This window comes from Stegostoma tigrinum, chromosome 6 (genome assembly GCF_030684315.1).
Source record: "Stegostoma tigrinum isolate sSteTig4 chromosome 6, sSteTig4.hap1, whole genome shotgun sequence".
NCBI classification, from domain to species: domain Eukaryota; kingdom Metazoa; phylum Chordata; class Chondrichthyes; order Orectolobiformes; family Stegostomatidae; genus Stegostoma; species Stegostoma tigrinum.
Window position 1 is genome coordinate 87,645,945 of NC_081359.1, and position 13,456 is coordinate 87,659,400.

At 41.4% G+C, this 13,456-nt stretch overlaps 1 protein-coding gene across 3 annotated transcripts in view; it reads left to right on the forward strand.

The window, feature by feature from the left end:
* The window catches only part of cog6 (component of oligomeric golgi complex 6), a 117,011-nt gene that overhangs the window by 79,919 nt on the left and 23,636 nt on the right, over window positions 1-13,456 (forward strand). For all 3 annotated transcript variants that reach the window (XM_059646738.1, XM_059646737.1, XM_059646736.1), the window contains exons 9-12: window positions 2,961-3,089; window positions 3,172-3,263; window positions 5,734-5,798; window positions 12,702-12,793. In XM_059646738.1, coding sequence (XP_059502721.1) covers window positions 2,961-3,089; window positions 3,172-3,263; window positions 5,734-5,798; window positions 12,702-12,793 — 378 coding nt within the window. The remainder of the gene's footprint in view (window positions 1-2,960; window positions 3,090-3,171; window positions 3,264-5,733; window positions 5,799-12,701; window positions 12,794-13,456) is intronic.

Sequence of the window (13,456 nt, forward strand, 5' to 3'; positions counted from 1 at the left end):
TTTGGAAATAAAACCAGTCTGACTACAAGTTAATACAGCCAGATTCTAAACAAGGCCTCTCATCTAAACTGCATTGTCTGGTCTGAGATGTCACCTCTGATATACTGATAAAACCTTTAGTTATCTCAGTGATTTGAAAGAAATTCTGGGGTTCGCATGTTAATCTTAACCGATTAAAGATTCTCTAGCCATCTTAGGTTTGTTCAATACATTTGTGTCAGTTCTATGACCCCTTGATCTTTTGCTTACAATTCTGTGTCTGGTACTTGCCTCAAGTACTTGCCTGAAGAAGGAGCAAGACTCTGAAAGCTTGTGTCATCAAGTAAACCTGTTGGACTATAACCTGGTGTTGTGTGAATTTTGAGTTGACTTTGTGAAGGCAAAATGATATAAATGCTAAAATAAAAGCATACGGATGCAAACATTTAGAAATGCTTCACAAGTCACATCCAAAACTGCTTTCATTCCTTTCTCTATCTCCTATTCTGTGGCCTCTATCGAATTGAGCTGGACTCCTGCCAGCTGAATCACAAGGTTGGAGCTATCACCAGTGACATGACAACAAACCAGTCACTGTCCATCCTCCAACAGCTTCAGATTTGAGCCTATCACCTTGACACACTGACCGCGTGCTTTCCCTTGGTCATTCTTGAACTGTCCACCATCACCCTAATACTGTAATAGTGATAATGGGCATGCTATTACATCCACTTGACTTTACACCCGTCACCATAAACCTTTGTCCTCTGATCTGAGATAACTCAATCACTTTAAGTCCCTGTCCTCTGTTTACTAATGCAACTACCAGTTGCACTCACTATCTCTTACTTTTTCCCACTATTTACAAATTTAGGGTTTGCTTATGATATTTGAATAGCTTTCTCAAGGCTGTCCCACCACTTTCACAGATTTGATGTATGTTTAGCCCTGTGTGTATCTGTTCCTGTATCCCTATAACTTTTGTACTGTTTATATTGTTGTTGTTCAAAAAGCATAATTTCACATTTGTCCGGCTTAAATTTAATCTATCATCTATCTGCCTCTTTTACCAGTCTGTGTCCTCCTGAAGTCTTAGGTGGAAATAGTACCAATCCCTGATTAGCAACATACTCCCCTTCGGTTTTAATAACAACTGTTCTCCATTAATCTCCCCTTCCCCCACCGCATCCCAAAACCAACTCAGTTCGCCCCCTCCCCCCACTGCATCACACAACCAGCCCAGCCTGTCTCCGCTTCTCTAACCTGTTCTTCCTCTCACCCATCCCTTCCTCTCGCCTCAAGCCGCACCTCCATTTCCTACCTACTAACCTCATCCCACCTCCTTGACCTGTCCATCTTCCCTGGACTGACCTATCCCCTCCCTACCCCCCCGCCTATACTCTCCTCTCCACCTATCTTCTTTTCTCTCCATCTTCGGTTCGCCTCTCCTCCCCCCCCCCCCCCCCCCCCCACCTCCCTTTTTATTCCAGAACCCTCTTCCCAAGCCCCTCTCTGAAGGGTCTAGGCCCGAAACGTCAGCTTTTGTGCTCCTGAGATGCTGCTTGGCCTGCTGTGTTCATCCAGCTTCCCACTTTGTTATCTCTTATTCTCCATTGCTGTCTGCTTTCTGCCCTTACTCAGTTCTGTTTCCACACCACCGTTGCCTACTTAATCTCATGGGCTGCAATTTTGCTCATGTCTTTTGCAAAATTTTTAATTGTGACTTGTTCTTTTGCAGCAGTCATCAAAAACTGGGGCTATTAGAAGAAAAACTAATTTAGTTGATTATAACTAAAAGCCACCATAATGGATGGATGTAACGAAATAAAATTAGAAGTGTTCACTGCCAAATGAATGTCAATATGTTGATGAATTCAAATTAACATAGTGAGTGAAGGTCTGATGCAAAATAATAATTTCAGTAGAAGAGCTGGCAGCATTGCGTTGTTTGCAATTTAGAATAATTTTCTCTTTTTAATCATTCAGTGGTGTTTTGATATTAAATCTTGCGAATGAACTATACAACAGCAATGATTTCACTTGCAGGAAAAAGGCTTGCACAAAGGCAGTTGCTTATTGCAGTCTTTAGGCCTTTTTAGGTTGGTGCTAGTGACCCTATTATATATATGCAAAAAAACTGACAATTTATTCTGGCCTAAATTGGCATTTAAATGTATGTCGAGTTAAATTGTAAAGATCTAGACTTGAGAAGTATAAGTTGTACAAGTTTGTGTTTGATTTTTGTTTCTTTGTTCTAGAGACCCATACCAAAGAAATTCTGATACTTGTTTCCAGCTTTTTCTGATATGAAGTATTTCCCCTCTTTTAACAATAGATTTCTAATCATCCCATCACCAAGCAGGAAGTTGTGGCATATTGGAACTCCAAGAAATAGCCACAAACTTGTGCGTTGAGTTTGTAGGGATTGACTGATTTGCATTCTTGTCATTTCTGTTTCATGGTTTGGCTGAGGTTACAAATTCATTGGTGGGAATGAGGATGTGTTAAATTGTAGGTATGAATCCATACCCAATAGATGCCTGAAATCAGCAAGTGAGAGTCTTTGAGATGCTCAGTGAGGTAACTTCACCTGATCAATTACAAGCCTATTTTCATACCTAATTGCAGGCGACCATTTGTTATCATTTGTTAAAAGTTGAGGGTGGAGAGATATAAATTTAAATAAAAACAGAAATTGTTGGAAAATTTCAGCAGGTCTGGCAGCATCTGTGGTGACAATTCAGAGTCAAAGTTTTGGGCCAAGTGACCCTTCCTCAGAATAGTTATTCCATAAATCCAAAGGAAGAATTTCGAACTTCATAGAAAAGTCCTCTTAAATAGTTCATTTAAAGAAATAATGCTTTAGAAAATAAGATTTCCTGTTTGACAGTGAACAATTGTTTCACAAATTTATTTTTCCCTTGCACTGTTCGATTATATATTTCATTTTTCATATTACACCTATGTATTTATTGCCCTAGCTACATTCTTGATGAGTTTGGCACAGCCAGGAGGAGTGCAGTGGTTCGTGGTTTTATAGATGCTCTCACCAGAGGTGGGCCCGGTGGAACTCCTCGGCCAATTGAAATGCACTCACATGACCCTTTAAGGTATGTCTTTGGATATTTCAGCGTTTTAAAAATGCTGTTAGTATTTTCCTAAACCTGACTTGAGTCCATCTTATGCTTTCAGATATGTTGGGGATATGTTAGCATGGTTACACCAGGCAGCTGCTTCAGAGAAAGAACATCTTGAAGTTTTGCTGAAGCTTGTAACTATGCAAGGTAATTGTTTAACCTTTTAAGTGGACTGCTAACTTCTGTGATTTTGAAGAAGCTGTTTGCATAGTTGGGGTCCCTAAAATTTAGTGGCAGTTCAAGACTAATTTCCATGACTAGCTGTGTAGAATTTTATTCAGATGTCAGATTTGGTATTTATAGTGAAGAGTTCGTTACAGTCACTTAAATGTATAATTAATATTTGCAGACCAGCAATTTTCCACTTAAGAGAAATAATGAAAACAAATTAGTTTTCTTGGTATTTAACTGGGGAACGCGCCAACCACCTATTAGCAAGTAAATGATGTGGTGGAAAATAGATTTACAGAAACCAGTGGGAAGCATTTTTAACTTAGGATAAATTACATATTTTAAAATATATTCATATTTATGATAATATTTTGTTTGGGATTCACTTTAACTCTCGCAGCATATTCTTTCTGACTGTCTGCATTTGTGCTTGTCAGTGACACAGCAGAAATCAGAATGAGATGTAGTCACAGCACCAGAAAGGTAGAAAAACAAGAAGTCAACATTTTTGTCATAGGTTACATCATGATAAAAGACTTATTCTTTGTAAGCGTTTCTGTCAATTATTGATTAAAATCTTGCTTAAAATTCCTTTTCAGTATCTTTATTTCAGAGAATATTACATAGCTCTGAATTATTGACCAAACAAATACAGATTCTGGTTAAACTAAATTTCAATTAAAATAGGTAATTCAGCTTAAGCTGTCATCCACTGTGATTTGAATGACCTTTTCTAGACATATTTCAACTAGTTCTTTTTCTAATGCCACCATGTTCAAATGTTCCTCCTGAACTGAGCTGAGCGATTTCCTTTTTCCTTGCTCCAGCTGATTCAAAATGTGTTACACTAGATGGCAGTCTATTCATTGGTCATTCTGCATGTGATTTTTTTGAAGCAGGAGCCAGTCGGCCTGGACAAACTAACTTGTGCAGCCCAAACAACAGTTCTGTTTCTGCTGGTAACTTGAAATTTTTGCCCAATTGAAATGTCATTGTTCTATGGGCATGTTAAGGGCAGATGTTGGTTTGGTTGTTCTCTTGTCTGATGAGTCCTAAATTAGAATACTTGTCTGCAGCTTGAGATTTTAGTTAATTTAAAATTGGTTTAAACTCTGAGGCTTCCAATGACAGATACCTTGTAAACTCAGAACGTTTGGACCTACCTGCTTTCAGGGAAGATCCAGCAGAAGTGGTTGGTAGGCTCTTTCTGTTCATAGTGTTGGTACTTTGGAATACCTTCCCAGGAGGATTATAAGAAACACATTCTTTGCAGGGCAGTTTTGTAACATCACAGGTGGGGCAAGCATGTCTTCACCTCAAAGCAATTGATTGGTTTTAGCCATAATTGCAAAGAGTTTGTTTAAATATTTCACTTCCATCAGTGTCATTCTCAATCTCTTGTTTCAGTAATTCTCTATGTCTCAATTTTACTTAGTAGACTGCATAATTGTTTTGCAGTTAAACATTGACCACTGTTCACACTAGGTTAGATTCAGTATCAATATTACAAGCTTATAAGTGCAGAGTTGCCCTTACATTGAAACATAGAAGGTAGGAGTGGGAATAGGCCATTTGGCCCCTCAAGCCTGCCCCGCCTTTCATTACGACGATGGCTAATCATCAAGTTCAATGCACTAATCCCATCCTCCCCACTATGCCTTGCCCCTTTAGCCGCAAGAGCTATATCTGCTTCCTTCTTGAAAACACAATGTTTTAGCTTCACCCACTTTCTGTGGCAGCAAATTCCACAGGCTCACCATTCTCCAAGTAAAGAAATTTTTCCTGTTACCCTTAATCTATGGATTCTGGTTCTGGACTCTCCCACCATCGGGAACACCCTTTCTGCATCTTAACACTCTAGCCTTGTTATAATTTTACAGGTTTCTATTAAATCCTGCCTCCTCCTTCTATACTCCAGTTAGCACAATCCTAATTGCTTTAATTTCTTCTCTTATGTCAGTCCTACCAACTTGGGAATCAATATGGTAAACCTTTGCTACACTCGCTCTCTTGCCAGAATATCGTTCCTCATATAAGGAGACCAAAAGTGCACATAGTATTCCAGGTGTGACCTTACCATTGCCCTGTATAATTGCAACAAGGCATTCTTGTTCCTGTACTACGAATTCTCAACATGAAGGCCAACATACAGTTTGCCGCCTTCACTGCCTGCTGCAAATATGTGCTTAATTTCAGCAACCGGTGCATGAGGACACCCAGGTTTCGTTGAACATTCCCTTTTTTCAATTTACAGCCATTCAAATAATAATCTGCATTCCTTTTTTTGCCACTTTCTTTATAGAGCTTCATTTCACAGAGGTGTAAGCTGTTCCCTTGCCAGAACTGTGGTTTTTGCTGAGATCATGGAAGATCTGAGTATGAGTAAAAGTTTTGCCACAACCAGGTTAGGCTGTACTTTAAAGTAAGGCATTCTTTATTATTACAGGTGTGCAAGATAATATTCAGCAGGTGGTGGGACACATCACTGAAGGAGTGTGCAGACCTTTAAAGGTACCAACTGAATTTATTAGTCTTTTGATCTAATATATTCAAGCTAAGAATGCATTGAAACTCAGTTTATGAAAACCTAAAGGCATGGGTTTTCAATTTTTATTCGAAAATTTTGGCCTTCTTGCTGCTTTGGGTTTATTGCATATCATGAATGGTGGAATTTATCCAGGGTATTATACAACTGGTTGAAGCACAGTCTGTGGTTAATGCTAGGATCTGTACAGTTAGCCTCAGGGCTCTGGTGTTAAGGATGAAACATGACCAAATTTCCAGCTTCTCATCACTAATCTTGCGCCTTTGCTGGAAGATTGTGCATGCACATATGCATTATATTTGTGCATCTGGCTGGCTATGACACCAACACTTGTGAATAATGTGCCAAGGAACATGAGTAAAAAAATTGATGCTTGGATGAGTGACAAAAAGTTGTGAGATCATATCCTACTAAGCAATAAACACCTTTAGGAGGATCATGACAAGAAAATGAAAACAATAAAGAAACTATTTAGCCTCGTAGTTTTTAATCTAAATCCTACGTATTTTAAGTTTAATTTCCATAAACTTGAGTGCTGAAATAAAAATTGTGGGTTTTTGGAAAACAGGTAATATAGTAATCTGGAACACACTGTTACACTGTTCAGAACGCAAGTTATGTTGTATGTCCCTTACATTAACCATTTCTTCTGAGATAAAAATGAAGCTCTTTCCTACAAAGTGCATCAGTAAATTAATAGAAAAAAGAAAAATATTTTTCAAAGGGATGTTTGAAAGGGATATTCAAAGTGCTAACTTGTGATTAGTGAGTTTGTTAGAATGACTAGGTTTTTGTCAGGAAAGGTTAATTTTTATTAAGAAAACTAAGTAACCTGCACTAACATGCGTGTAAAACACACATTGATGACTTTACACTATTGTTGCAGAAAAACATTGCACCAAGGGGTGAGTAGCACAACTTTGCATGATTTTGCGTGCAACAGGTTTCTGATTGCAGCGAATCTTCTGGTGATGCAAAGGCAGAGAAATTTGAAATCGAAAAGGTTAATCCATTCAGCCTATTTTTTCCTTGTGTCACTTAATTGTGAATGTATGAAAGCAGATAACTTGCTCAGATGAAGGAAATGAAGTGCAAAATAAAGAAAAGGGGAGCAGTGTGGAGAATCACACCAATATGTTTACAGTGCAGCAAACGCACGATTATCGATTATCAATTCTCAAAGGGAATCCTGATGCAGTCGCAAAACAGGTGTCTTAAGGCCCCGGTAGAAACTATTTTCTAATCAACCTGTTGAGAGATGTTATTACGCAAAAGGTACAACTTGAATCTGAATCTCCTGGCTCAAATGTAGGGTGCTATCACAGCACCTCAAGATCCTAAGGCTTGTACAGCATCTTCGTAGTGTACGTAGAGATCCTTACTTAGATATTGGGTTCACCCCTTTGGAAATGGTAAGTTGTTGGCACTGCCAAAAATAGCTTGTATTCTGTTTAGTTGTTCCACCCAGCTTTAATGCAATGGATGCAAAGTATTGTTTTGCATTTCCTGACTGCACATCTGTGTTCGTCTTCATTCTGCCAATCAGTACTACCCTGAGAGCAGAGATAATGGGAACTGCAGATGCTGGAGAATTCCAAGATAATAAAATGTGAGGCTGGATGAACACAGCAGGCCAAGCAGCATCTCAGGAGCACAAAAGCTGACGTTTCAGGCCTAGACCCTTCATCAGAGAGAGGTTTACTACCCTGAGAGCATTCGTGCTTGGCAATAATTGTGGAAGAGTTGTCTAAAATTGTAATGCATCATGACTACAATTTCTTAATGAAAACCAAAATATTGTGCTAAGTTAGATACTTAAGATTAGTCTGAATTTGTTAGGGATGGAAAACCATAAGCTGTATACTAAAATAGAAGTAACTGAAAATGCTGGGCAGTTCTGGCAGCATCTGAGGAGAGTGTTATGCCTCATTGAGTTGGAAATGAAGATCTGCAATTCCTGGAGTTCTCACAGACATTTAAAATGTTCTAAAACTATGCAGGACTCCATAATTTACCTGGCTTTTCCAGCCTAGGTTGACAGAAAGCATGAATCATGTTTCTGTACTTAAACAAGAATTACAATTCTAATTCCACCCTCCCACATACATACATACTTGTATACAGACAAACACAGGCAGATGGAAAAAAATTGTTATGGGAGAGAGAAGGACTGGGGAAGTAGGTCAATGGTGCATATTCTGAGGGTTCACTGAGATGATCCTTTTTGCATATCAGGACTTACTGTCCCTCAATCTTCATCCTCCAGGTATATTCACTTGCTTCCAACAGACCCAAAGGAGCTGATTCACTCATTTATGGAGTATCTGACTTAACTTTTAAGAGCCACAGCTTACAGGAAGTAATGAGAGGAAAGAAACTGGCTTTCTTCAGGCTTGTACCTTTATTTTAAATGCAGGGAAAGCTCGGCTCTTTTCTTTCTGGCGGTTTGATAGTTTCTGACTAATGGTTCACACTCAGTAGCTGTTTAATAATCTAGAAGCTAATCACATAGTCATTGGCTGGCAGAAAGGCTTTGCCATTGTTAATGGACTGCCATTCCTTAGAGCAATCACCTAACCTATTTCCAGCTTAATCTCCATTCATATACAGGCCTTGGCTTCAGTTTGTCTGCAACTAGACTTCCCCCACTTCTTGAACAAACAACAGTATCATCAGCACTTTACAATGAGTGTCAGGTAACTTGCTTTTAAAAAGTACTACAATACTTTTTCACAGTCCTTCATTGTAATAACAGGCCTTTTCCCATTGCAGTCAGAATCAAAATGCAAAAGATACAGACTTTACAAGAAAATAATGGAGTTAGTATTTCAGCTCTGTGACCTTTCCTCATAATATTATTTCCCATGGTACAAGGCCAAAAGGAGGTAAAAGGACAAGTAAAGATGCAAATATTGTGTCTAGAGGAGGTGTGAATGGCAGGATCCTGAAAGCTGCCAACCAAAGCACCAAAAGATATCAGTAAAAGAAAAGGAAACAAAATTTGGGGTTGAGGTTACAAATGAACATTGTTAACTTAACATTGAGTCTTGACGGTTATAAAATGCTCAGGCTTGTTCGAGATCTATCCCTGGAGCTTCTTTGCAACACTGCAGGAGACCAAGATCAGAAAAATCAAAGTGGTAGCAAGGTGGAGATTGTGCGCTTAGATACAGCCTGAATAGACGTGTTTCACATGACAGCCACTCACTCTGTGGTTGGTTTCTTCAGTAAAGAGGATACTGCATCTTAAGCAGCAATATGCTAAATTGAAAGAAGTGCAACTAAATTTCCATTTTGGTTGGAAAGCATCTTGGAAGCTTCGAGACAATAAAACTGAAGTTGCTGGAATCCAGTGTAGACAAACAGGAGGCTGGAAGAACACAGCAAACCAGGTAGCATCTGAAGGCAAGGAGAAGTCAGTGTTTTGGGAATTACCCTTTTTCAAGGACTGGATGTGGGCGTAGGGGGAGCTGCAGATTAAGAGAGGGGGTGAGGGAGGTAGTGGAATGGTGTTCATAGGTGGATGCTGGTATTAGGTACAACCTGGTTGGTCAATAGGAGGGATGAATGTGGTTGTAGCTGCAAGGAAGGGTCAATACGTGGAATGGAAGGCGAGGAGCGGGTGCTGGAAAGGGAGCCAGGAGATGGGAGGGAAGGTTCCTTGAAATTAGAGAACTCAGTGTGGAGTTCTCTGGGCTGTAGGGTGCCCAGGCAGAAGATAAGGTGTTCTTTTTCAAATTTCCATTCTGAATTGCTGCGACACTGGAGGAGGCTGAGGACGGACATGTCGGAGGGAGATTTGAGGTGGTGTGCAGTTGACATGGGCGGTGACCAGGCAGTTAGACTGGCCATTATGGGCCAAGCTAAGATGCTCAACGAAACGGTCACCTCATCTACGTTTGATCTCACTGATTATAGAGAAGACCACGTCGGGAGCCCTGGATGCAGTAGACTAGGTTGGAGGAGATGCACTGAAGCTCTGTCTCACCTGAAAGGGATGTTTAGGGCCCTGAGTGGAGGCGGGTGAGGTGGTGTGTGGGCAGGTGTTACAGCTTTTACAGTTACAGGGGAAGACACCGAAGGGGTGGTTAGTGGTTGGTGGGGAGTGTGGTCCGAACTAAGGCGTGGCGAAAGGAATGGCCTTTCGGAAGGCAAAGAGGGGTGGGGAGTGGAAGATGTACTGGGTGGTGTTATTTAATTTGTGTTGGTGGAAACATTTGAGGATGATGCATTGGATGTGGAGGTTGGTGGGGTGGAAAGTGAGGACAAGGGGCACCCTATTTTTGTTATGTTTTGGGGGGATGGTGGTTGGTTTAGAGCTGCACAGCAAGGAATGGAGGAGGCGCAGTGGAGGGCTATCTTGATAGAAAGGGGACAAGAGTGTTGTCTGAAAAAGGCGTACACCCGGCATGCATGAGAGTGGAACATCTGCCCATCGGAGCCGATGCAATGGAGACGGAGGAACTGGGAAAGCAGGATATGCAGGATATAGGGTGGGAGGAGTTGTAGCCTAGGTATCTATGGGAGTCTGTGGATTTACAGTAAATATCAGTCTGTAAACTGTCACCAGAAATGGAAACGAAGAGAGCAAGCAAGGGGAGAGAGGTGTTGGAGATAGACCAGGTGAATTTGAGGGCAGGGTGGAAGTGGTTAGCGAAGTTGATGAACTGCAGTTCAGCCAGGGTGCAGGATGCAGCACTGATGCTGTCATCGTCGTAACAGCGGAAGAGTTGGGGGACAGTACCGGTGTGTGTATTGAAGAGGGACTGTTTAGCAAAAACCCACAGACTCCCATAGCTACCTAGACTACACCTTCTTCCACCCTGTATCCTGCACCCCATATCCTGTTTCCCCAAGTCCTCCGTCTCCAGGTCATACCCATTAGTGGTGTCCACCTATCACTGCTACCCCCCTATACCTCCCTCTACCTCCCTCTATCTGCAGCCTCCACTACCCTACTTCCAGTCCTGAAGAAGGGTAATACCCAAAACGTGACTTCTCCTTTCCTCCAGATGCTAACTGGCTTGTCATGTTGGAAGTATTGCTATGTGAGGAGATATGTCAAAGGCAAACACTCTTGCTTTTGTCCTGATACGGAATGATGTTATGGGAGGTGAAAGGGGTATCAGTGACAACTGACACATGCGCCTGTAGGCTTTTATTCCCACTTTTCCTGGTCTATCAAATTTACGTATGAGTAGTCCAGGTACTCCTAACAACAGACTATACCCAATGCTCTTTATTGAAGCAAATTGCTCCACGAAGAAGTAACAGCAAAAATCTTGCAATCACAGATGAACCCTTTTATGAGGAAATGTCTGATGATCAAACAAAAAGAGGCATCAGACTGCTTACTCCAGACCCTCACCTGCTGATCACATGACCGCCTGAGCCAGCTAACTATTCTGTGAGGCAAGCTTTCTCCACAACTTTTTTCCACAAGGACAAGCTGCGCATTCATGCTTTTACACTATCCAGTCTCCAGCAAATGATCAGATTGACTGAGACCTCACTGGTGAGAGCCATCAATAATCATTGAGCTGGTTCTTTCTCTCTTGAAGTTCTCCACCTGTAGCACTGGTGAAAATTTAATCCCTCTCCAAGATATCTGCTCTGCAATTTGCTTCAGAGAGACTGAATTATCTTGGCTTTACTTGTATCGATCACAATGCAATCATTTCCTGCCTCCCACCAAGACCACTGCTCACGGTTAAAATAGTATCTACACTTGTCCCCACACCTCCTCCCTCACCCCCATCCCAGGCCCCAAGATGACATTCCACATTAAGCAGAGGTTCACCTGCACATCTGCCAATGTGGTATACTGCATCCACTGTACCCGGTGCGGCTTCCTCTACATTGGGGAAACCAAGCGGAGGCTTGGGGACCGCTTTGCAGAACACCTCCGCTCAGTTCGCAACAAACAACTGCACCTCCCAGTCGCAAACCATTTCCACTCCCCCTCCCATTCTCTTGATGACATGTCCATCATGGGCCTCCTGCACTGCCACAATGATGCCACCCGAAGGTTGCAGGAACAGCAACTCATATTCCGCCTGGGAACCCTGCAGCCATATGGTATCAATGTGGACTTCACCAGTTTCAAAATCTCCCCTTCCCCTACTGCATCCCTAAACCAGCCCAGTGCATCCCCTCCCCCCACTGCACCACACAACCAGCCCAGCTCTTCCCCCCCACCCACTGCATCCCAAAACCAGTCCAACCTGTCTCTGCCTCCCTAACCGGTTCTTCCTCTCACCCATCCCTTCCTCCCACCCCAAGCCGCACCCCCAGCTACCTACTAACCTCATCCCACCTCCTTGACCTGTCCGTCTTCCCTGGACTGACCTATCCCCTCCCTACCTCCCCACCTACACCCTCTCCACCTATCTTCTTTACTCTCCATCTTCGGTCCGCCTCCCCCTCTCTCCCTATTTATTCCAGTTCCCTCCCCCCATCCCCCTCTCTGATGAAGGGTCTAGGCCCGAAACGTCAGCTTTTGTGCTCCTGAGATGCTGCTTGGCCTGCTGTGTTCATCCAGCCTCACATTTTATTATCTTGCTCACGGTTAAAGTTTGTTTCTTCTTAGCACTTGGTGATACTAAAATAGTATTTTCTGCATTTTGTTTTGTTTTTCAGTAAATGTATGCCTAAAAAATTAAGTTCTGCTCCCATTATTTTGCATTGTGACATAAAATGGCAAATTCTGTGAGACTCCTACTTTGTGTTCTTGCTATACATACCTGTGTGTTTGAGTGAAAAAGTAATTGAGTACAATCCTGAGTTCACCCTTGTTTAGAATAAATTTCATTAAGTTAGTTACAGAAAATCAATATTAATTCAGTGTGTTTGGTCTGGAACTGTTTCAGGTGCGTATTGAACAGGTTATAGTAGCAGAGCCTGGTGCAGTCCTATTGTACAAACTCTCCAATCTCCTCAAATTTTATCACTATACTATCAGGTGAGCAATAAAACAAGATATCTTATTTCTCAACAAGTGCATTTTTTTATTATACCATAAGTGTGCAAGCTTGTGATTCAAAACAGATTTAAGAAGCAGTCAAACTGACCACAATGTGAAAAAGGTCCAATAGGCAAAGTAATCCTGAAACAACTACAAGTAATTAGCAAGGTAAATGTAATTTATTGTCGGGGGTTTGTTAATAAATGTAAGGAAGTCTTGCTACAATTTTACAGGGTTTTGATAAAACCACGTCTAGAGTATTTCGCATTGATTTACAGTTACTTAAAGAGGAAAATGTTTGCATTTGAAGCAGTTGAGAGAATATTCACTTGGTTAATTACTGGATGATGGGGTTGTCTTATGAGGATAAGTAGAGCAGTTTGGCCTATACTCACTGAAATTTAGAAGAATGCGAGGTGCTAACTAAAACATACTAGATTCTGAAGATACTCGACAGGGTAGATATTGAGATGTTGTTTCTCCTGTGAGGTTATCTAAAACTAAGGGGCACGATGCAAAATAAAGAATCTCTCATATAAGATTTCATTTCTTCTCTGTGGGCCTGCTATAGCGGACAGGGCTCAGTCTTTGAATATACTTGGAGCTGCAATAGACAGATTTTTGAACTTTAAGGGAGTTGAAAATTATGGCAAATAGCAG